Source organism: Rhinoraja longicauda, chromosome 8 (genome assembly GCF_053455715.1).
Source record: "Rhinoraja longicauda isolate Sanriku21f chromosome 8, sRhiLon1.1, whole genome shotgun sequence".
NCBI lineage: Eukaryota > Metazoa > Chordata > Chondrichthyes > Rajiformes > Arhynchobatidae > Rhinoraja > Rhinoraja longicauda.
In genome coordinates, this window is record NC_135960.1 from 61,306,769 (window position 1) to 61,331,755 (window position 24,987).

The 24,987-nt window shown below is 43.4% G+C and overlaps 1 protein-coding gene across 1 annotated transcript in view; it reads left to right on the plus strand.

The window, feature by feature from the left end:
• Nucleotides 1-24,987, plus strand: part of LOC144596033 (inositol polyphosphate 1-phosphatase-like) — a 59,518-nt gene that overhangs the window by 21,771 nt on the left and 12,760 nt on the right. Inside the window, exons 2-4 of the mRNA XM_078404112.1 lie at nt 154-390; nt 5,055-5,115; nt 8,893-9,093. Of these exons, the coding sequence (XP_078260238.1) occupies nt 187-390; nt 5,055-5,115; nt 8,893-9,093 (466 nt within the window). The 5' untranslated portion in view covers nt 154-186. The remainder of the gene's footprint in view (nt 1-153; nt 391-5,054; nt 5,116-8,892; nt 9,094-24,987) is intronic.

Sequence of the window (24,987 nt, forward strand, 5' to 3'; positions counted from 1 at the left end):
TGTCCCTAGTGTGTGTAGGATACTGTTAACGTGCGGGGACCGCTGGTCAGTGTGGACGCGGGGGTGGACCGAAGGGCCTGTTTCCGCGCTGTATCTCCAAAACGAAAAAATTAAAACTAAAATCAATAGGCCTCAATTTCTATTTTCTTCCAGGTGATTTCCCTACATAGACGTCTGGCTCTCAAGATGTCAGAAGTTTTGACTGCCCTGGTCCATGCCTCAGAAAAATCTGCAAACATTGCTCGTGCTTGCAAACAGGAGGAGGCACTCTTTCAGCTTCTGGTGCAGGAGAAAAAGAGCATTGAGAAAAATAAAAGATTTGTTTGTGATTTCAAAACACTGGCAGACGTGTTGATTCAAGAGGTAATCAAGCATGACTTGGGAAAAAAAGTGAGTACCACAAAATAACATTTTGGTTGCTGAAACAGAGGTTAATGAAAAAGGAATGTTTATGTTGCTTTCCCTCTGCCTGGAAACAATTAGTTGAATCTGATCTGTTCTGGTGCTGTAGCTATTCTGGTATGTGGTGCTTGGCTGTAGATTTGTATTTGGTGTTACATTAAAGAAAAGTAAATGTGTTGACACCAATCTGGGAAACATTCAGCAGGTCAGGCAAATCTGTGGAGAGAGAAACCGAGCTAATATTTTGCTTTGCACCTCAAACAGTAATGCCAATTTATTTTTCTGCAGCCGCTGCCTGACCTGCTGAGGAGCAGGCCCAGAGTCTCAGGTGAAATAGGAAAGAATTTTGAACCACTTGGCCACCAGTGCAATGTTCTGATTTTTACCTCTATCCGCTCCCTTAATGAGGGGAACCTGCATTCACATCCTGATCTGCCTTCCTAGTCTCAGTTTGCCGTGTGCATATGTGACAGGTATATACTTAGTCACCTATACTTAACGTCTCCCTACCTTAGAGTTCTGAGGGAACTGATTTCACGTTAACACGATCAAGGGCGGCCATGGTGGCGCAGCGGTAGAGTTGCTGCCTTACAGCGCTTGGAGCACCGGAGACCCGGGTTCGATCCTGACCATGGGCGCTGTCTGTACGGAGTTTATACGTTCTCCCCATGACCGCGTGGGTCTTCTCCGAGATCTTTGGTTTCCTCCCACACTCCAAAGACGTACAGGTGTGAAGGTTAATTGGCTTGGTGTATGTGTAAATTGTCCCTAGTGTGTGTGGGATAGGTTTAATGTGCGGGGATCACTGGTCGGGGTGGACTTGGAGGGCCTGTTTCCGCGCTGTATCTCTAAACTAAACTAAACTAAAGACTAAAGACCAGCTTTCAGAGCGTTTACCGTTCATAATGATATCTCCTGAATGGATTTGTTCACCTTACCAAGGCAATTCAAAGATTTATAAAATAACCTGGGGCCACCTCCAGTCAAGTGGCTGAAATGTCTGAGCCGTCCTGGATTTTATTCTTGGTTGAGCTGCCCGAGTCAGCAAACAGAAAGTAGCGAATAGAGTTCCAAGTGGTTAGCGGGACTCTGACGCATGAAAAGCTAGCGAGATGTACCGAATGGGGCAATGTTTGACATTGACCTGTGATTTTGTGCTTCTGCAGTGAAATGCAAAGAGCAAATTCATTGTTTTAAGTTGAAGAATAGGTTTTGTGCTGAAGCAAACACTTGTTCTAGCATTCAGGAAGGGCATATCTTAGCACTTGGGTCAGCATCAACTACGGCAGAATCCTCTTCTTCTTCTTGCGTTTGAGGCAGCAGAAGTTATGAAGCTGCTTCTGCTTCTGCTGTCTCTGTTTGTGAAGTTAGCAGAAGCTGTAATGTCAGGCTTCTGTATTAAAAAAATTGGGGTTCGCCTATTTTTTGGTTTGTGCAGTGGTGGGGCCACAACGGGTGACCTGCACAACTTTAGCAAATAGACAAAACAACGTGTTTTTAAATTGCTATGTTAGTTTGCACCCGGATATATAAAAGCTTTATGTGGGGAGACCCTAATAGCAGATATTGCAGCTGATTGATTGCTTGAATGCTGTCACACAATTACAACTTGGAAGCATGTGAAGATGGTCAGAGCCTTAACGGACCTCTCTCAATGAAGCAGGAGCAGAGGACATGGTTGGGATTCGAGGGAAAACATGGGGGAAGGGAGGGCACGTCTCTTGAATATATCTGATCATAGCCTCCCAAAGATAAGATATGTGTAGGAAGGAACTGCAGATGCTGGTTTAAACCGAAGATAGACACAAAAAGCTGGAGTAACTCAGCGGGACAGGCAGCATCTCTGGAGAGAAGGAATGGGTGACGTTTTGCGTCGAGACCCTTCAAGAAGGAGTCTTGAAGAAGGCTCTCGACCCGAAACGTCACCCATTCCTAATAAGCTATGTGTGTTCACACTTCCAAAACAACTGACAGAAACTGAAAACCATCAATCACCAACCTTTAAATATCAGGAACCATGTCCCTCAGCTTGTTAACAAAGATCCATTCTTGGTCTCTGCAGCAGCCAGCCTAGGGATTTTTAATTGTTCAGCATATTTCAGACAATGTTGCTAGGTGTCCCAGCATTGCTATGAGCCTTCTGCATAATACAGACCAGAGACATATGCTCATGATTTCTGCTGGATTGATGAGCCTGGACTTTTCGGCAACATGGAACCATTCGGCCCTTCGAACCAGCACCACCATTCAATATGATCATGGCTGATCATCCAAAATCAGTTCCTCATTCCAGCTTTTTCCCCATATCCCTTGATTCCCTTCGCCCGAAGAGCTAAATCTAACTCTCTCTTGAAGTAGATAGATTCTTGATTAGTACGGGGGTCAGGGATTATGGGGAGGAGACAGGAGAATGGGGTTAGGAGGGAGAGATAGATCAGCCATGATTGAATGGCGGAGTAGACTTGATGGGCCAAATGGCCGAATTCTGTTCATATCCCTTATGACCTTATGACCTTATTATAGTCATTAATCAACTGGAAAAGGATGACCAGATTGATCTAAAGTGCGTAGAAAAGCTTTCATGTTTCATCTTTGCATCTGAACCATGAACAAATGGGTCCAGTTTTTAGGTACTATTGTTTGTTTCCATAATGTGCCCCTGAAATACACATATTGAACATTTTTGGAGCTTGTAGTCAATCTCTGATGTTGAATACACACGGAAATTCAGCCTTTGCACCTGTGTACAAGAATTGGTCGGATAAACGCTGATTTCCGTGCTACGTAGAAGCAAGGGACTGCAAATGCTGGTTAATATACAAAAGGACACAAAGTGCTGGACTAATGCAGCATCGCTGGAGAACAAGGATAAATGATGTTTCATGTCCCTTCAGGGTCTCGATCCAAATGGTCACCTATCCGATTTCAGAGCTGTACCAAAAGGTCACCTGAAATGTCTCCAGTGCCCATATTGACTTGAGACTCTGTCGGCATTCTGATAACATCCTTAAGAAGACACAAAGTGCTCTGGCCTAAAAAAAACAACTAATTTTCTCTCTCCACAACACTCTGAGTATTGCCAGCAAATCCTGTTATATTTTGGATTTCCAGCGTCAGTCATACATTAAAAGGCATTAGGCTGTCTGTAGATGCTAAAGTGGAGCTTAACTTCCATTTAAGAATCTCTTAACCAAGTCTGTTTACTGTGAGTGCAGTGTGGGTCTCAATGGCATTAATTAGTGGACATTGGTGAGAAGCAGGTTCTTTTTTTTATCTTCCCGTGGAGCCATCTGGAGCATCCTGCTATTACAGATATCACTACACTTCAGAGAATTGTTGCAACCATTAGGCAAATTGATCTGATCTCTCAAAATTAGTTTCCGCACTGTCACTGCTGAAGCCTGAACCTCTGGCTCAGATGCTGACTGGTAACCTGCAGACTAATATGCACCTGAAAACATGATTTAACCCATTTTCATCCCAGCCAAATGGTACACCTTTAATGGAGATGTTGGAATTGAGCAAATTGTGGAATTCATTGCCACAGGTGGCTGTGGAGGTATTTTTTAGGGGCAGACTGACTGATTCTTGATTAGTAAGGGTGTCAGGGTTTATGGGGAACGAGCAGGAGAATGGGGTTGAGAGGGAAAGAAGGATCAGCCATGACTGAATGACGGAGTAGGCTTGATAGGCCGAAAGGCCTATTTCTGCTCTTATAATTTATGAACATATGAAAGAAGCAAACTACTGGGGAACGCAGCAGGTCAGGCAGCATCTGTGGAGGAAGAAGGGCCATGACCCAAAACCTTGTCTGTCCATTTCCCTCCACAGATGCTGCCTGACCTGCTGAGTTCACCCAGCAGTTTGATTTTTGCTCATTATTCTTTTTAACACAAGATATTTTTACTCGGCTCCCCGGACAAGCAGGTATGAATTATGCCCCCCATCCTTTCAAGCTCTGATTGCTATAACTGGCAAAATCTGAGGACAATCAGAAGATTGTCTCATTGTTTCCTGAGGTTAGAAAAAGAGCTTTGTCATAGCAATAGAGAAATGCAGTGTGGAAACAGGCCCTTTGTCCCCCTGACTCCATGCTGACCATCAATCATCCATTTAGAGTAATCCTGTATTAACCCCTGTGTTGGAAGGAACTGCAGATGCTGGATTATACCGTTGATTGACAAAATGCTGGACTAACTCAGCGAGTCAGGTAGCATCTCTGCAGAAAAGGAATAGGTGATGTTTCGGGTCGGAAACCTTCTTCAGACCAAGGTCGCGATCGACCCACCAAGTTATTCCAGCATTTTGTGTCTACTTTATTAACTCCTTTTTTTATTCTCCCGAATTCTCATAATTCTCCTTTCAAATACTTCTTATATCTTAAAGTTCTGATGCAAAATTGCAATGAAAACAGTTTATATTAGGAACAAGTTAATTTTATATTTAGATTTGATACTTGTATAGGAAGGGTTGAGAGGAGATATGGGCCAAATGCAGACAAATATGACTAGCCCAGCATACCAACATGGTCGGCATGGACATGGCGTACCGAAGGACCTGTTTTCTTGCTGGATAGCTCTATGACTCTTGTAAATTCATAATATCAAGGTGCATGTGGCATTAGTAATCGTATTTAACAGTCAATTATTCAGTTTCCAGGACTAGAAGATCACATCTTCGGTGAAGAATCAAATGAATTCACTAACAGTCTGGGTAAGTAAAAATTTCAAGCTGAATCATTTTTCAAAACCTATGAGCAAAATCTCACCTGAACAACCTGTGTGTCAGTAACAGGGAGTCAGGGCGGCAAAGTGGCGCAGCGGTAGAGTTGCTGCCTTACAGCGTTTACAGACCCAGGTTCGATCCCGACTATGGGTACTGTCTGTACGGAGTTTGTACGTTCTCCCCATGACCTGCGTGGGTTTTCTCATAGATCTTCAGTTTCCTCCCGCACTCGAAAGACGTACAGGTATGTAGGTAAATTGACTGGGCAAATGTAAAAATTGTCCCTAGTGTGTGTAGGATAGTGTTAATATGCGGGGATCACTGGTCAGCAGGGACCCGGTGGGCCGAAGGGCCTGTTTCCATGCTGTACCTCTAAATTAAACTAAACTAAAGTATCTGGATATAGTGGAATAAAAAATAACTGCAGATGCTGGCTTTTTCCAAAGATAGACACACAATGCTGGGGTAACTCAGCTGGTCAGGCAGGATCCTTGGAGAACATGGATAGGTGATATTTTGGGTTTGGAAGATAAGTCTGAAGAAGGCTCTGGATGTAATGGATTACTTGTTGAATTTGCCAACGCACAGTGCGACTAATATCACCCATATGACCCTTATGTTTATTCATCAAGAGTTTTAGACCTCTTACCATTTAAAATTACGAAAAGGAATCCATGAAAACTGTGTAGGAAGGAACTGCAGATGCTGGTTTAATCAGAAGATAGACACAAAAAGCTGGAGTAACGAGCGGGTCAGACAGCATCTCTGGAGAGAAGGAATAGGGGACATTTTGGGTCGAGACCCTTCTTCAGACATTAAAAATGTTGATGTATCAGTTGGCCAGTCTTTCGGGGTGATGGAGAGATGCCAATATTGTGAATTATTACCCCAGCTTCGCCATTTATTTAGCAGGAATACTACCTTGCCCGTAACCTCTACATGTTACTTATGTGTACTTGAACAATAAATGTGTTCCAGAAAGGGCACCACGATGGGAAAGCTGTGGTAGGCCAGCTATCTCACAGTACCAAAGACCCAGATTCGATCCTGACCTCGGGTTGCGACGCATGGAGTTTTCATCTTGTCCCTGTGGGTGGCTGTGTTTTCTCATGGTGCTCCACTTCCCTCCCAGGTTTCAAAGGCAGACGGATTTGTAGGACAATTGCCCATTGTAAATTACACCCAGTACATGGGTGAGTGGTAAAATCATAGCAGAGTTGATGAGAATGGGAGATAAGGTGTGTTAATATAGGATTAGTGTATGATGGCCAGTGCAGACTTGGTGGGCCGAAAGGTTCGTCTCCATGTTAGTGTGGCTCTATGACTTGGGAGTCAACTCTAGTAATTCACAGTGTGCTTACCTGATTATGAATACTATAGTCCAATGTATAGGTTAGAATAAGTAAAATTTTCAGTAATTGATGTAACCAATAAATCCTAAATTGATATTTCTGCCCAAAATGTCCAGCGAGATTTGCTATTATATTGCAGCGTTCACTGATGCCATATTTGCCCCTTTTGACAATTAAATTAAGAATTCTCTTGCAACATTTTTAATTAATCGCAAGAACAACGATGCTAATAAAGGAGGATTGTAAACTGCGTGGCCTTACTCTAGGGTAAGGATGCAGACGTAAATGCAGTAGAAATGTTATTGTTTATCCAGGATGACAGATCGTCTTTGCTAGTGATGCTTTGTTGTACATAGAAACATAGACATAGAAACGTAGGAAATAGGTGCAGGCCCTTCGAGCCCTTCGAGCCAGCACAGCGATTCAATATGATCATGGCTGATCATCCAAAATCAGTACCCATTTCCTGCTTTTTCCCTATATCCCTTGATTCGTTTAGGCCTAAGAGCCAAACCTAATTCTCTCTTGAAAACTGAGTACCAACATTCCCAGTTCTCCCTCTGTCTTCCTGTCTCCAACTACATCCTTTCTTTGTTCCCCCCCTCCCCTGACATCAGTCTGAAGAAGGGTCTCGACCCGAAAGGTCACCCATTCCTTCTCTCCTGAGATGCTGCCTGACCCGCAGAGTTACTCCAGCATTTTGTGATACCTTCGATTTGTACCAGCATCTGCAGTTATTTTCCTACATAAGCACAGAACAGCACAGAATAACTGAGATGAGCATGAAATCGATGTAGGTACAGATTTGAAAAAGCAATTTCCAAATATGAAATAATGTGGTATGGCTCAGATTTTGCACAACTGTGCCACTAACTGGAAGAAAGCCACCATCAATGGTCCAGTTCTTTCTGTGCGAGACTTCCCCCTCTCCTGACATCAGTTGCTGTCAGCTGTCTGCTTTAGCAGACCCCTGGTGTGCAAAAACATTGCCATGTGTCGGCTAAGAGTTAATCAGAGTGAAGAATTCTCACTGCCAACAAATCAGGAAGTTAAAAAAGTTCTGATTTTTCATAACTTTCCAAACATTGTACAGAGAAAGATATCAGAACATGCAAATGCCATTATGATATAAGCTTACTTATCTTAAGCAAACTTTGAAAAGTACAATTAGAAGAATTATCCATCGGATTGAATGACAATTCACACGTACGTAGAAACATAGAAAATAGGTGCAGGAGTAGGCCATTCGGCCCTTCGAGCCAGCACCACCATTCAATATGATCATAGTTTATCATCCAAAATCAGTACCCCGTTCTTGCTTTCTCCCCATATCCCTTGATTCTGCTAGCCCTAAGAGCTATATTTAACTCTCTCTTGAATACATCAATTTATCAATACGTACAATTTATTTCAGGGTTAGAGAGGTTGTTAAGCAGTAATTGTGGCTTAATGCATAATTAAAACTTACAGTAGTTACAGCTCATTCAACAGGGTAGATTTATTCAAAAATATATAATTTGCTTGAAACTTATCAGTCTCCTTGGACCCTCCATTCCAATGAACAATGTCACTGATCAGGTCAACCCATTTGAGGTACATTGGCAACCTCTGGGAAACCTCTGAAAGTTGGCACTGCATGTGTCTACACTGGAATCATGGTGGCAAGCATCACTCAATAACTTTAGAACTTCCTTGGTCAGGAGTGTGCCATGAACCTCATTTGAATTGTCAGTCTGAATGTCTTTGCAAAAAGAACGGTAGGTTTTCCTTACTGCCAATATTCCTTTAATGCATTTCAACAGCATTTTCATTATGGAAAATTCATGGACAATGATGCCTTTTACATAGACTGGATTTTTGTGCTTTATTTTTATTAGAACGTAGGAAAAATTGGGAGGTAAGAATTGCTCGGGCCAAGCTCTGCAATTTGAATATTTTCTATGTATCTGTTTTTACGTATGAAATCATTTACATTTCAAAATGATTTAAATGACTTATGTGAGAGATGTTGCTCATAGGTTGTTTTTACTTTAGGATAAATGTGTGTGCCAGACTTAAGTCAATAAATCTTAATGTATTATAAACCCTGATATACAAAATAAAGATGATCTGGCATAGGAAAAACCACTTTTGCTCATTTGACTCCTTTTATGACTTCAATGGATCCAACAGCACTTCACTGTATTTTATTATTGAAATGCACAAATTCGTTTTTAGGCATACATGGTAGTCACTTTACACACAGTAAAGCCTCACAAAGATATGGCCCTCTGCTTTGCAGCTGATACCTTCACTCTGCCTATCTTTCACATAAATTAGCACAAGCAGAATCAAAAGCGAAAACAAATTAATCAGTGGAAAATTCTCATCATGCTGATCACCAACAGTTTGGTTTTTTTTGCTCCCTTTTTAGGTGAAAAGATTAAAGTTGAAGTGTGTACGACAGAGGAAGGTACAGCAGAGTTGCTGAGCAAAGTGCTAAATGGTAACATGGCAGCAGCTGAACTGTTGGCCTCAATTGTGCATTGTGGCGTCTCGATTGAAGATCCCGCATTGGAAAAGTTGGCAGCAGAAATTCCGCAGGATACCATGGCCCTCTGGGTTGACCCGATAGGTATGTTAACAAATACAAATGTAGGTGCAAATAAAAGTGATGGTGAACTGCCAAGAAATAAAGCAGAAGAGCCTTCAGTAATACAATTTAAATTAAATTTGTGGCGCAGCGGTAGAGTTGCTGCCTTACAATGCCAGAGACCCGGGTTCGATCCTGACTATGGGTACTATCTGCATGTTCTCCCCGCGACCTACGTGGGTTTTCTCCGGGAAGCTCTGCTTTCCTCCCACACTCCAAAGACTGAGGTGAGGAGGATACCATTGTTTTAAGCCAGAGCTGGTTATAGGCACAAGGTGATGGCGGAAAAGTTGGTGCGGTGTGTTTCCTGCAGGATGTGGGAAGACAGGGACGTCACGGGAGCTTCTGGGAGCTACACCTGCAAAAACTGTGTCCAGGTGCAGCTCCTGAAGGGACGTGTGGTGGAGTTGGAGAGGCAGTTGGATGACCTCAGGGCCATCCGGGAATGCGAGAGTTTCCTCGACAGGACCTATTGTGAGGCTGTCACGCCAAGGGTCCAGGTCGAGCGAAGGTGGGAGACTGTTTCCGGGGGGAGTGGACGTGGACTACAGGAGACCCCAGTGGCTGTGCCTATTGCAAATAGGTATACCCTCTTGGGAACTGTCGGGGCAGAAGACGTTTCCAGTCCGAGTGGCGGACCTGTTGGCAAGGATACACGACAGGGGAGACCGAAGTCTGGAAGAGCCGTAGTGGTCGGTGACTCCATAGTCCGAGGGACGGATAGAAGATTCTGTGGCAGCAGGAGGGACTTGAGGATGGTCTGTTGCCTCCCTGGTGCCAGGGTTCAACACATCACAGACCGGCTTCAGAAAATCCTAGCGAGGGAAGGCGATCAACCTGAAGTCGTTGTGCACGTGGGCACGAATGACGTCGGGCGGAAGAGGAAGGAGGTGCTACAGCGGGAGTTTAGAGAGTTGGGAAAAACGCTGAGAAGTAGGACGTCGAAGGTGGTTATCTCTGGACTGCTACCGGTACCTCGTGCTGGTGAGGCCAGGAACAGAGAGATAGAGGGTATGAATTTATGGCTGAGGGACTGGTGCAGAGAGCAGGGATTTAGATTTCTGGACCACTGGGATCTCTTCTGGGCTAGGGGTGACTTGTACAAAAGGGACGGGTTGCATCTTAACAGCAGGGGGACAAACATTCTGGCAGGCAGGTTTGCTAGTGTGACACCTGTGGCTTTAAACTAAGTAGTGGGGGGGAGGGGTTAACAAATTGTGAATATGAAGATGAGGTAAAAGGGAATACAGGAGATATTGCAAAAGACTCTCGGAAGAATGGGAACAGAAGTTCTAGAGCGGAAAAGAAATTAAGGGCAGGGCCAATTGTGAACGATGTGAGAGGGGAGGTAAATACAGAAGTTAAAGTGTTGTACTTAAATGCACGTAGTATAAAAAATAAAGTGGATGAGCTTGAGGCTCAGTTAGTCATGGGCAAGTATGATGTTGTAGGGATCACTGAGACATGGCTACAAGAGGACCAGGGCTGGGAACTGAATATTCAGGGGTACACAACGTATAGAAAAGACAGACAGGTGGGCAGAGGGGGTGGGGTTGCTCTGATGGTAAGGAATGATATTCATTCCCTTGCAAGGGGTGACATAGAATCAGGAGATGTTGAATCAGTATGGATAGAAATGAGAAATTGTAAGGGTAAAAAGACCCTAATGGGAGTTATCTATAGGCCCCCAAACAGTAGCCTCGACTTAGGGTGCAAGTTAAATCAGGAGATAAAATTGGCGTGTCAAAAATGTAATGCTACGGTGGTTATGGGAGATTTCAACATGCAGGTAGACTGGGAAAATCAGGTTGGAAATGGACCCCAGGAAAGAGAGTTTGTAGAGTGCCTTCGAGATGGATTCTTAGAACAGCTTGTACTGGAGCCTACCAGGGAGAACGCAATTCTGGATTTAGTGTTGTGTAATGATCCTGATCTGATAAGGGGACTAGAGGTAAAAGAGCCATTAGGAGGCAGTGATCACAACATGATAAGTTTTACTCTGCAAATGGAAAGGCAGAAGGGAAAATCGGAAGTGTCGGTATTACAGTATAGCAAAGGGGATTACAGAGGCATGAGGTGAGAGCTGGCCAAAATTGATTGGAAGGAGGCCCTAGCAGGGAAGACGGTAGAACAGCAATGGCAGGTATTCCTGGGAATAATGCAGAGGTTGCAGGATCAATTTATTCCAAAGAGGTGGAAAGACTCTAAGGGGAGTAAGAGACACCTGTGGCTGACGAGGGAAGTCAGGGACAGCATAAAAATTAAGGAGAGGAAGTATAACATAGCAAAGAAGAGTGGGAAGACAGAGGATTGGGACTCTTTTAAAGAGCAACAAAAGTTAACTAAAAAGGCAATACGAGGAGAAAAGATGAGGTACGAGGGTAAACTAGCCAATAATATAAAGGAGGATAGCAAAAGTTTTTTTAGGTACGTGAAGAGGAAAAAAATAGTCAAGGCAAATGTGGGTCCCTTGAAGACAGAAGCAGGGGAATTTATTATGGGGAACAAAGAAATGGCAGACGAGTTAAACCGTTACTTTGGATCTGTCTTCACTGAGGAAGATACACACAATCTCCCAAATGTTCTAGGGGCTGGAGAACCTAGGGTGATGGAGGAACTGAAGGAAATCCACATTAGGCAGGAAATGGTTTTGGGTAGACTGATGGGACTGAAGGCTGATAAATCCCCAGGGCCTGATGGTCTGCATCCCAGAGTACTTAAGGAGGTGGCTCTAGAAATAGTGGAAGCATTGGAGATCATTTTTCAATGTTCTATAGATTCAGGATCAGTTCCTGTGGATTGGAGGATAGCAAATGTTATCCCACTTTTTAAGAAAGGAGGGAGAGAGAAAACGGGTAATTATAGACCAGTTAGTCTGACATCAGTGGTGGGGAAAATGCTGGAGTCAATTATAAAAGACGAAATTGCTGAGCATTTGGATAGCAGTAACGGGATCGTTCCGAGTCAGCATGGATTTACGAAGGGGAAATCATGCTTGACAAATCTACTGGAATTTTTTGAGGATGTAACTAGGAAAATTGACAAGGGAGAGTCAGTGGATGTGGTGTACCTCGACTTTCAGAAAGCCTTCGACAAGGTCCCACATAGGAGATTAGTGGGCAAAATTAGGGCACATGGTATTGGGGGTAGGGTACTGACATGGATAGAAAATTGGTTAACAGACAGAAAGCAAAGAGTGGGGATAAATGGGTCCCTTTCGGAATGGCAGGCAGTGACCAGTGGGGTACCGCAAGGTTCGGTGCTGGGACCCCAGCTATTTACGATATACATTAATGACTTAGACGGAGGGATTAAAAGTACCATTAGCAAATTTGCAGATGATACTAAGTTGGGGGGTAGTGTGAATTGTGAGGAAGATGCAATAAGGCTGCAGGGTGACCTGGACAGGTTGTGTGAGTGGGCGGATACATGGCAGATGCAGTTTAATGTAGATAAGTGTGAGGTTATTCACTTTGGAAGTAAGAATAGAAAGGCAGATTATTATCTGAATGGTGTCAAGTTAGGAGGAGGGGGAGTTCAACGAGATCTGGGTGTCCTAGTGCATCAGTCAATGAAAGGAAGCATGCAGGTTCAGCAGGCAGTGAAGAAAGCCAATGGAATGTTGGCCTTCGTAACAAGAGGAGTTGAGTATAGGAGCAAAGAGGTCCTTCTACAGTTGTACCGGGCCCTGGTGAGACCGCACCTGGAGTACTGTGTGCAGTTTTGGTCTCCAAATTTGAGGAAGGATATTCTTGCTATGGAGGGCGTGCAGCGTAGGTTCACTAGATTAATTCCCGGAATGGCGGGACTGTCGTATGTTGAAAGGCTGGAGCGATTGGGCTTGTATACACTGGAATTTAGAAGGATGAGGGGGGATCTTATTGAAACATATAAGATAATTAGGGGATTGGACACATTAGAGGCAGATAACATGTTCCCAATGTTGGGGGAGTCCAGAACAAGGGGCCACAGTTTGAGAATAAGGGGTAGGCCATTTAGAACGGAGATGAGGAAGAACTTTTTCAGTCAGAGGGTGGTGAAGGTGTGGAATTCTCTGCCTCAGAAGGCAGTGGAGGCCAGTTCGTTGGATGCTTTCAAGAGAGAGCTGGATAGAGCTCTTAAGGATAGCGGAGTGAGGGGGTATGGGGAGAAGGCAGGAACGGGGTACTGATTGATAGTGATCAGCCATGATCGCATTGAATGGCGGTGCTGGCTCGAAGGGCTGAATGGCCTACTCCTGCACCTATTGTCTATTGTCTATTGTCTATTGACATACGGGTTTGCAGGCTAATTGGCTCGGTATAAGTGTAAATTGTCCCTGGTGTGTGTGTGTACGATAGTGTTCCTGTGCAGGGATTGCAGGTCGGTGGGACAAAGGGGTTGTTCCTGCGCTGTATCACTAAATTAAACTGATTTGGAATAAGAGTACATAAATCTGAATTCCAGTTGGGCCAGGAACCCTGCTAATGAAATTGTTAGATTTACGCAATGTTTTCTTTTCGTGACGTTACAGCGTTAAAAATTAAAATTGTTGGAATTTTTAATATAACAAAACGATTACTAAAGTTTTACGAATAACTAAAAATCAAATTAGGCAGTCAAGCCCTTGAGCAACTTGTAGGATGGTGATCGACCACAGACACCATCGGCAAGGAATAATATGATGTTACCTTCACTGTCTATCTTTAGCATTAATTTGCACAAGTAGAATTAAAAATGGTAGAAAGTTAATTCGCTGAATATTCTTGCCATAGGGATCACCAACTGTTGCAGGACCTACAGTTTTTGTCTATAAAAAAGCACTGGATTTATACATTAAACTCAGCGCCGACATAAAAGCAACACAGTCAAAATGTTCTTGCTGAACTGAGTTTGCTTTGTTTGGGGAAGGTTGCTTTGTATCAATTTTTAAAAAAATGTTTAAACAACATAGAAACTGGAGGATGCCTCATTACCATTCTACAAGGCATTGCCTGATCCCCATAGAATGCGTATCCTTCAGTGTTCAACATTCTTTGAATCATAGATAGACCAAAAAGCTGGAGTAACTCAGCAGGTCAGACAGCATCTCTCGAGAAAAGGAATAGGTGATGCTGACCCACTGAGTTATTCCGATTTTTTGTGTCTATCTTCGGTTTAAACCAGCCTCTGCAGTTCCTTCCTATACATTCTATGAATCAACCTTTGAATACACTCAATGACTGGTCGAGAATCCAAAAGATGGGTAACAATTTGCTCAAACCTGCATGATAATTTGTGGTGCAGTAAAGAAATCTGGGAACTGGAAATACCTGAAAGTAATGTTGCTTCATTTAAAAAGTGAGCTCAACTTTAATGCTTAAAAGTAACAATACTTTGCGGTGGAATCAAGACAGCGGTTCCCTACAAAGAAAAACACCTTCCATTTATTTAGTACCTCGTTACTACCTCAAAGTGAATTACAGTCCGTGGCATGTTTTTGAAATCTGGTTACTGCTGCAATGTTGTACCATAATTTCAAATAAGTAGAAAATGTATTTCTGAAAATAGACACAAAGTGCTGAAGTAACTTAACGGGTCAGGCAGCATCTCTGGAGAAAAAGGATGGGTGACGTTTTGGGTCGGGACCCTTCTCCTGACCCGAAACGTCACCCATCCTTTTTCTGCAGAGATGTTGCCTGACCTGCTGAGTTACTCCAGCACTTTGTGTCTATCTTTGCAAAATACAACATCTGCAGTTCCTATCTACACATGGCTTTATGAGTTTAGTTGATTAGCAAGTTGGGAAAGCTGAAGTGCAAATACTAAAGAATATGCGAATACCATATGCAAACTCAACCATTCAGCCACTCAAAAGGAAGGCAAAATTATTGCATAAAGTGTACAGTACATTGTCTGAAGAAGGGTCTCGACCCAAAACATCAACCATTTCTTCTCTCCAGAGATGCTACCTGCCCCGCTGAGTTACTCCAGCTTTTTGTGTCTATCTTTTGTCTATTGAATATTTTGAATGATTAAATATTATTGAACTGTTACTTATTAAAAAAAAGCTCAAATGAACACCAATTGATGCAGTAGGCTTGGTTTTAATTTGGAACAATTTACCCAAACAAAACTCTTCAAAAACAACCTCCATGCATCTGTAACCACAATAGGAACCTGCACTTGCAGTTTGGTACAATTTGTACTTGTACCAATGTGGTTATTTGCTTGATTTGCAAATTAGCTTCTTGCAATTTGTCACTCAGCTGCATTTTTTAAAGAAAGTATGTGTCTTCCAAGTAATTCACTTTGTTCACTCACTTCCTATTCTTTACTCCAGCATTAATTTTTGTTTGGTTACAAATCTGAGAAACACTATTGAACACTCTTCAACATCAAAGGCTCTATATAAATTCCAGGACCTCCTTTCAACATGTTAATACACGTTGGCGCCAGAGTATGAAGGGTGTTGTCTGTGCTTATATTTTTAAAGTTATACCCATACGTTTTGGCTTGAGGCAACTAAAAGCAGGCTCATTGGGGGAGTTGGTGATTTTATTAACATTGGCCTTATAATCCATTAGGATTAGCTGTAAAGGTGTCAGACGTTGTGGGGAGAAGGCAGGAGAAAACGGTTAAGAGGGGAAGATAGATCAGCCATGATTGAATATTGGAGTAGACTTGATGGGCAGAAAGGCCCATTAAACCCCATTAAACTTATAACCTTATGACCTAATATGTGTTTGAAGGATGAGGCATTTTGACCTTGGCAGCTGCCGCCAGGCAACAGAGGAAGTGTTGGATGACCAGATTAGGAGGTTGGATTGGGTGCCGATCGGTAGCTAAATCGAGATTGGGGAAGAATGGGATAAGAAAGTCACAAAATGCTGAAGTAACTCAGCGGGACAGGCAGCATTTCTGGATCAAAGGAATGGGTGACGTTTCAGGTCAAGACCTTTCTTCAGACTCAGGGTCTTGACCCGAATCATCACCCAATCCTTCTATCCAGAGATGCTGCCTGTCCCGCCGAGTTACTCCAGCATTTTATACCCATCTTCAGTGTAAACCAGCATCTGCAGTTCCTTTCGACATAAAGAGTGGAATAAGTTGGAGTCAGCTTTCTTTTAAGGTACTGACTGCCTCATCTTAGCCATTCTTTGTGTCACCCACTTTATTTACATGTCCCAGTATGAGATGTGTGCTTTGTCAGTGTGGCAGAAGTGTAATCATGTGTTTCCTCCTCATCATAACAGGTTCAAGGGGTCAGTTATTGTTAAAGTATTGGCACTGTACACTCAAATCTCTGGGCTACCATTCAGGTCCTTTGTTTTCTTAGCAAGTTGCTAACTACAATGCATTTCCCTTGTTTTTATCTTCAGAGAAGTTTATTTGGAAACCAAGCAGCATTGGTCGCAACCTTGGTGTCATATTGTCATATCTAGTCTACATTTTCTTCTGAATGATCGCGTGTTGCTCCTCCTGCCACTGTTGACTGTTCTTATCTACTTTTGGCCCGGCTCCCTCATTCTCCTTTCCGTAGAATTGAGGTCATTGAAACCTCTCTGGCTTATCCAGACTCGTAGCAAATGCCTTTGATCTGTCACATCTGATCTAATTTGGCTCCCATTAAACAAGCACTGGCATAATTACAAAAAATACGTCACTGTTTCCAAATCGCTCCATGGCGTCACCATCCCTACCTCAGCAACTTCCTCCGTCTCTGTAAGCCCCTGAAATATCTGTGCAGCTATAACTCTGGCCTCTCGACAATGACAGGTCTGAAGAAGGGTCTCGACCTGAAACCTGGTCTGAAGAAGGGTCTCGACCCGAAACGTCACCTATTCCTTTTCTACAGAGATACTGCCTGACTCGCTGAGTTACTCCAGCTTTCTGTGTCTATCTTCAATGCATGAATTGAATTGTTCTGACCATTTTCTGGTCTTTTGCTCCAATGACTTCTGATGGGACTCAAGGCTCACATTTTGTTTGATAAAGCTCCTGTGCAATGCCTTTAGACATTTTACTGTTGAAGCTGCCACATAAATACAACTTATTATTTATCTGGCATGGACAATAGACAATAGGCAATAGACAATAGGTGCAGGAGTAGGCCATTCGGCCCTTTGAGCCAGCACCACCATTCAATGTGATCATGGCTGATCATTCTCAATCAGTAGCCCGTTCCTGCCTTCTCCCCATACCCCTTGTTAAATCAATGAGAGACTCTTTCACAAGTATCAGAATTTAGTTAATATTTTTAAAGCTAAAGATTTATGTCAACGCTGTGATGCACCACCAATTTTATCCTGGCATAACATAAACAGCACTGAGGTAAAGTATACGTCACAAGCGATTGTTGTTTCAGTACTAATCTGCTCAGACTTGAAATCGCACCATTTTATTTAGGGCAAAGGTACTATGATTTTTTTTTAAAACATTTGAGGGCCACTTCCTGTGAGCTTTCTGTGAATGTCAACACCATCTATTTTAACTAATCAAGCACTTCTTTCAAAATAATGTCAGCCATACTGTCATATCTGACTGTGGACTGATTAAGAATTCCACTTTTAATAAAATTAAATGCTTTGAAATCTGTTCATTCAAGCAATTAGCCCACTTTGGTGATTCTGTTGCTTAAAATTGTGAGTTTTTATTTTAGTTAGTGGTTTATTTCCATAGAAGAATGTGTAAATATAAATACAGGAAAATGACACGATGCCTCTCACACCACAATTTTAAAGAATGTTATCTAAACTTATTCGAAACCTCCTTGGGAAAACTAATATTTGTCAAGGGCAAGATTGTAATCTAAATGTAGATATTCTGAATCTAAAGCAAATTTTAATTATTTTGCTCATTTGTTTTAATCACTGAGAGGAAACAACCTAAACATGTCTCTCGTCACAGTAGTATCGTCGCTAATTCATTACATATACTGACTTGAAATAGCTTCAATAGAAAAAACATTATGATTGCTTTGGGCAGCCCACCAGAACTGTTCCAATGATGGTCTCTTTGCTTTCTCGTTTGTTTTGAACTGTGACAGCTTTGGTACAGACTGCGTAACTGTGCTATCAATGATCGTCATGAGACACAGCTGCTCCATTGTCTCAGAGCATTGCAGTGAAAATTGGCTGTTCTGTGTGGCTCAGAAAAGCACAGTTCAAATTTAGAATCCACGTTAGTGTGTCATATATAAAAAAATATTCATATGTAAGGGGCAGCTTTTACTGTCTTTGTTTGGATGCTGTAATCTTTTGGCAGCAAAGTTCAAAACATTCAAGATCATGGTCACCTTCCAGAAAAAAATCTTAAGTTTAACTTTAATGTTTCCTAAATCCTAAACGAAACTCATTATTAAATAGGCACATTTTGTTTGATGATATTTCTCAGCAATACCTCGAGACATTCTGCTATTGAAGGTACGATATAAAGGCAGCATAGTTATTTATTTTGAAAAAGCACAAAGTGCTGAGTATTCAGCGGATCAGTCTAAAGAAGGGTCCTGACCCGAAATGCCACCTATCCATGTTCTACAGAGATGCAGCCTGACATGCTGAGTCACTCCAGCACTTTGTGTCTTTTTTGTATAAACCACCATCATTGTATCTCTTTGTCATTTATTTTGCTGGAGCAATGTATTTTTAAATCAGTGCGAGACTGATATACTTTGACATTGATTAGAATATGGTTAGAATTTTAAAAGCATTGTTCTGGAGTCCAACTTTAATTTTTTTGCTATTAGCTGATTCTTGCCAAGTATCGTGACATTTAAGAGGCTTTTAGACCGGCACCTGGATATGTAGGAAATGGAGGGAAATGGATTGTGTGTCAGCAGATGGAATTTGTTTACCTCAGCATCATATTCAGCACAGACATTGTGGGCCGAAGAACCTGTTCATGTGCTATATAATACAAGACAATACAATACAATACAATACAATACAATATATCTTTATTGTCATTGTACAGGGGTACAACGAGATTGGGAATGCGCCTCCCATACGGTGCAATAAATTAATTAGCTAGTCAGTATTAATTTAAACAACCCAATGAAACAAATTGGAACAAAATATATTTAAAACAAAATAAAGTGCAAGTAGATCTGTGCTGGTTCACTGTGCGATGTGACCATCCGGCTCAGCAAGACTGGTTCTTGGCAGCTATGGCCCTGGGGATGAAGCTGTTCCTGAGTCTGGAGGTGCGGGCGTAGAAGGCCTTGTATCGTCTGCCCGATGGTAGAAGTTCAAACAGACTGTTGCAGGGGTGTGAAGAGTCTTTGTGGATGCTGGTGGCTTTTCTGAGGCATCGTGTGTTGTAGATGCCCTCCAAGGCTGGTAGCTGTGTTCCGATGGTCCTCTGAGCTCTATGGACTACCCGCTGAAGAGCTTTCCTCTCTGCCTCCGTGCAGCTGAGGTACAATACAGGGATGCCATGCGTTAGGATGCTCTCTATGGTGCAGCGGTAGAATGTCGTCAGCAGCTGTTGGGGTAGACCAGACTTTTTCAGTGTTCTTAGGTAGAACAGTCGTTGCTGTGCCTTCTTGACCAGCGCAGCAGTGTTATTGGACCATGTTAGGTCCTCCGAAATGTGAGTGCCCAGAAACCTGAAGCTGGACACTCTCTCCACACTGTCCCCGTTGATAAAGATCGGGACGTATTCCCCGTTGTATGACCTACGGAAGTTGATGATCAGCTCCTTGGTCTTGGTGGTATTCAGGGACAGGTTGTTATCAGAGCACCAGTCCGCCAGGTTCTGCACCTCCGCTCTGTAGTTTGTTTCATCACCGTTGTGTCGTCTGCAAACTTGACAATGGTGTTGGTGTCGAATGCAGGAACACAGTCGTATGTGAATAGGGAGTAGAGCATGGGGCTCAGAACACAGCCCTGTGGTGTGCCGGTACTCAGGGTGATAGTGGAGGACAGGTGCGGGCCCATTCTCACTGCCTGTGGTCGCTCCAGCAGGAAGTCCAGGATCCAGTCGCATAATGACGAGCTGAGGCCTAGCTGGTGGAGTTTGGTGATGAGCTTGGTGGGGATGACCGTGTTGAAGGCAGAGCTATAGTCAATGAGTAGCATCCTCACGTATGTGCCCTGTCTCTCCAGGTGAGTCAGGACAGTGTGAAGAGCCAGAGAGATGGTGTCCTCTGTGGATCTGTTTGCCCTGTATGCAAATTGATGTGGATCCAGTGAGTCAGGGATGCTGGATTTGATGTGTGAGAGGACCAGCCTTTCAAAGCACTTCGTGACTGTAGGAGTTAGGACAACCGGACGGTAGTCGTTCAGGTTGGTGATCTTTGCTTTTCTCGGCACCGGCACTATGATAGCCGACTTCAGGCACTTGGGGACCGTAGCCAGAGATAACGACAGGTTAAAGATCCTGGTGAATACATCAACCAGCTGTTCACCACAGTCCTTCAGTACCCTTCCTTGAACTCCATCCGGGCCTGCAGCCTTGCGTGGGTTGACCCTTTGCAGAGCGCGTTGTACCTCCTGTGTGCTCAGTTGCAAGACCTGTCCCTCCGCCTCGGCTGGGGTTCTTCCACTCAAGGTGGTGTTGCCAGTTTCGAAGCGGGCAAAGAAGGTGTTTAGCTCGTTGGTTAGTGTGATATCGCTGTGGGGGCAGGCAGGGCTGCTCTTGTAGCCAGTGATGTCCCTGACACCCTGCCACATGCTTCTGGTGTCTGTGGTGTTGAAGTGGTCTTCCACCCGTTGCCTGTGGGTGTCTTTGGCCCTTTATATACCTTTGTTCAGGTTTGATCTGGCAACACTGGTAACAATGAACCAATAATAGTTCTCACATTGAAACTTCTATTGAGAAATGATCATTACGAATGAAAAAAACGTACTTTCACCGTCCATTCGGACAATGAAAACCGGCACAGAAGTTGTAGCACAGAAGATGATACAGCATGAAAACCAGCACTTCCATCCACTCCGACTCTCATGACCATCAATGCTAATCTCATCCGCCTGTATTATGCCCATATCCCTCCAGGCCTTGCCTTTCTAAGTACCTGTTCAAATGTCTTTTAAATGTTGCAATTGTACCTGCCTCAACCACCTCGTTTAACAGCTCGGTCCAGACAAACTATTCCTTTGTGTGAAAAACGTGACACTACAATTTCCTTTAAAAAAAAAAAATACTCTCTCATGTTAATCCTCTCATAGAGTCATAGAGCATGGAGTGATACAGTGTGGAAACAGGCCCTTCGGCCCAACTTGCCTCACTGACCAACATGTCCCATCTACACTAATCCCACCTGCCTGCATTTAGACAATAGACAGTAGACAATAGACAATAGGTGCAGGAGGAGGCCATTCGACCCTTCGAGCCAGCACCGCCATTCAATGTGATCATGGCTGATCATTCTCAATCAGTACCCCGTTCCTGCATTCACCCCATACCCCCTGACCGCTATCCTTAAGAGCTCTATCCAGCTCTCTCTTGAATGCATTCAGAGCATTGGCCTCCACTGCCTTCTGAGGCAGAGAATTCCACAGATTCACAACTCTCTGACTGAAAAAGTTTTTCCTCATCTCAGTTCTAAATGGCCTACCCCTTATTCTTAAAATGTGGCCCCTGGTTCTGGACTCCCCCAACATTGGGAACATGTTTCCTGCCTCTAACGTGTCCAACCCCTTAATAATCTTATACGTTTCGATAAGATCTCCTCTCATCCTTCTAAATTCCAGTGTATACAAGCCTAATTGCTCCAGTCTTTCAACATATGATAGTCCCGCCATTCCGGGAATTAACCTAGTAAACCTACGCTGCACGCCCTCAATAGCAAGAATATCCTTCCTCAAATTTGGACCATATCCCTCCAAACCTGTTCTACCCATGTACCTGTGTAACTCAGGGCCGTCTTTACAGCATTATGGGCCCCGGGCAAAGCAGTGTACTGGGGCCCCTACGACAACTACTCACAGGAATAAAAATGTAAATGGTCGATAACGTCGCCCCCACCGTTACTCTCCCCCACCCCCCTTTCACTACCAGCCCCCCCCCCCCCCCCTGTCGTGCCGGCGAAAAGCACTTACCGAAAAGCACTTAGCAATGGACAGGGTGCTACATTGTTGCGAAAAGCACTTACAGATCGCTGTGAGAAGCACTTAGGGATGGAAAAGCAAAGCACTTAGGGAGCTAATTGTTGCGAAACAGATCGCTGTGAGAAGCACTTAGGGATGGAAAATGTTGCGAAAAAACACTTAGGGACTGAAAATGTTGCGAAAAAAGCACTTATTGAACCTACATTTTTAAAGTAGTATTTATTTATTGCAAGTCACTTAACATACACAGATCAGCATGGGGCCCCTATGCTCGTGGGGCCCCGGGCAAGTGCCCATCAGGCCCATGCGTTAAGACGGCCCTGGTCAAACTGCATCGTTAAATGTTGGGATAGTCCCTGCCTCAACTACCACCTCTGCCAGCTTTCCTTATAACTACTGCCCTCCATTCCAGTCAAGATCCTGACAAATCTCTCCTGCACATTCTGTGCTGTTACCACATCCTGTCGTGTGGCGATCAGAACTATGCATAATGTACCAAAAGTGGTTTCACCAATGCTTTGTGGAGAAGTAGCAAGACGTCCCAACTCATATACTCAAAGCCTCCGTCTGTGAAGGCAAATGCTATGTCCTTGTTTTAAGCTGAGATCTAATGCATCTATGGGGAGAAGGCATTTAGAAGGATGAGAGGGGATCTTATCGAAACGTATAAAATTATTAAGGGGTTGGACACGTTAGAGGCAGGAAACATGTTCCCAATGTTGGGGGAGTCCAGAACCAGGGGCCACAGTTTAAGAATAAGGGGTAGGCCATTTAGAACAGAGATGAGGAAAAACTTTTTTAGTCAGAGAGTTGTGAATCTGTGGAATTCTCTGCCTCAGAGGGCAGTGGAGGCCAATTCTCTGAATACATTCAAGAGAGAGCTAGATAGAGCTCTTAAGGATAGCGGAGTCAGGGGGTATGGGGAGAAGGCAGGAACGGGGTACTGATTGAGAATGATCAGCCATGATCACATTGAATGGCGGTGCTGGCTCGAAGGGCCGAATGGCCTTCTCCTGCACCTATATTCTATTGTCTATTGTCTATCTCCATCAAGCGCATATAAAATGGGTCATTTAAGTTGACAGCATGGTCTTCGTGGGATGCATCCTGTGATTTATATTACCTGGAGGGAGTAGTGGGCACAAATAGCCAGCTTCTGGGACCATATAAGAACCACAGCTAGCTTGTGCAACCTGTGGTGTCATTTTTACTATAATTTGTTTCAGGAACTTAGCTGTGTTTCACAGTGAGATTGTGGTGATAATCTTGCCACCGACCTATTGGAGGTTAAACAGAGAAATCTCAGAACTCTCTCTCATTCTCTGCTTCTCTGAAGTCTGGGCAAGACATGAAGCATCTCCAAAACACTGATGCACGCAAGGTGCTGCAGACCTGACAATTTAACTTCAAACGACAGCAAACCTTCACATCATAAAAGTGGCCTGGTCCGGGTTTACCAAATGCTGGGTTTTTTAAAGTCCTATCCTCAGATCTTATTCGTATCAGTATAATATTTGATGGGATTAACTAAACTCCAAATCTATCTTTAACGTTGCCAGAATCAATGAATCATAATTTTATGAAGAATCCAACTACAACCTTTTGGGGGAAACTCTCTTTTCCAAGATGCTGACTCCAATACTGGTCAAAAACTGGGCAGAATTTACAGAAGCCTGAAAGCACACACCACTGGACTCAGGAACAGCATCTTCCCCTCTTTTATCAGTCTTCTGAACAGTCCTTCCATTGCCAGGGTACTGTCTGATCCATCTCTACCCCATTGCAGATATTGGACTTGGTCTATGGAACTGATGCGCTACAATGCTCAAAACTATATTCTGCACTCTGGACCTTGCACTTTGGTCTATATATTGTTCTTGAATCTGACATGGTTGCATTTATGTATAGTATCTGATTTGATAGCAAGCAAATCAAAACTTTTCACTGCACCTCGATCTACGTGGCAATAATAAACCTAAAATCCTGGTCCTCGATAGGATTTTGGCAACAGTCCATGTGGACTAAACCTAAAGACAGATTGATTTCTGAGGTACAATATAATAACACCAGGAGATGATACTGTCAGATCAATACAGATAAATCATTCAACAACTGTAGTGGAGATAAGCTTCTCAGTAGTGAAGTCCCTGCCGCTATATCCAGGCAGTGTGTTAAAATACTACGGGCACCTCACATGCTGAAAGGTCTATGAGTGAGGAATTTTAATCCACACATCCTGAACATGTTCCACGCCACTGAAGGAGCATAGTTTGAATTGCCTCATGTCCCCATCGGTGCTCTGACTGGAGAAATTCCAGACTTCAGCAGAGTATTAACAGAAGGGACTGAAAATAAACTAATCCTCTGAGCTAATGGTGCTGCTATGCAAACGAATGCAATCATCTCGCACCCATACATCATTACTGCTTCTCAAAATATACAGACCTAGCTGTGACTGCAATCTCGACTATAATAGAGCAATGGGCATTCCTTATACGGAGGGGGGCATCCCACCAAAAATACAAAGTGTTAAATCACTTTATTGTCAACATTTGGCTTTCAGTATCTTGTCATACATGATGCAACCATACACAAAGGGCACTGCCCACTTTGCCCATGGAATATCCATTATGTGAAAGATAGTATAAGAAAATAACTGGTACAAATCGAAGGTATTTATTCACAAAATGCTGGAGTGACTCAGCAGGTCAGGCAGCATCTCAGGAGAGAAGGAATGGGTGACGTTTCGGGTCGAGACCCTTCTTCAGACTGATGTCAGGGGGGTGGGACAAAGGAAGCTGTGACATAGAAACATAGAAAATAGGTGCAGGAGTAGGCCATTCGGCCCTTCAAGCCTGCACCG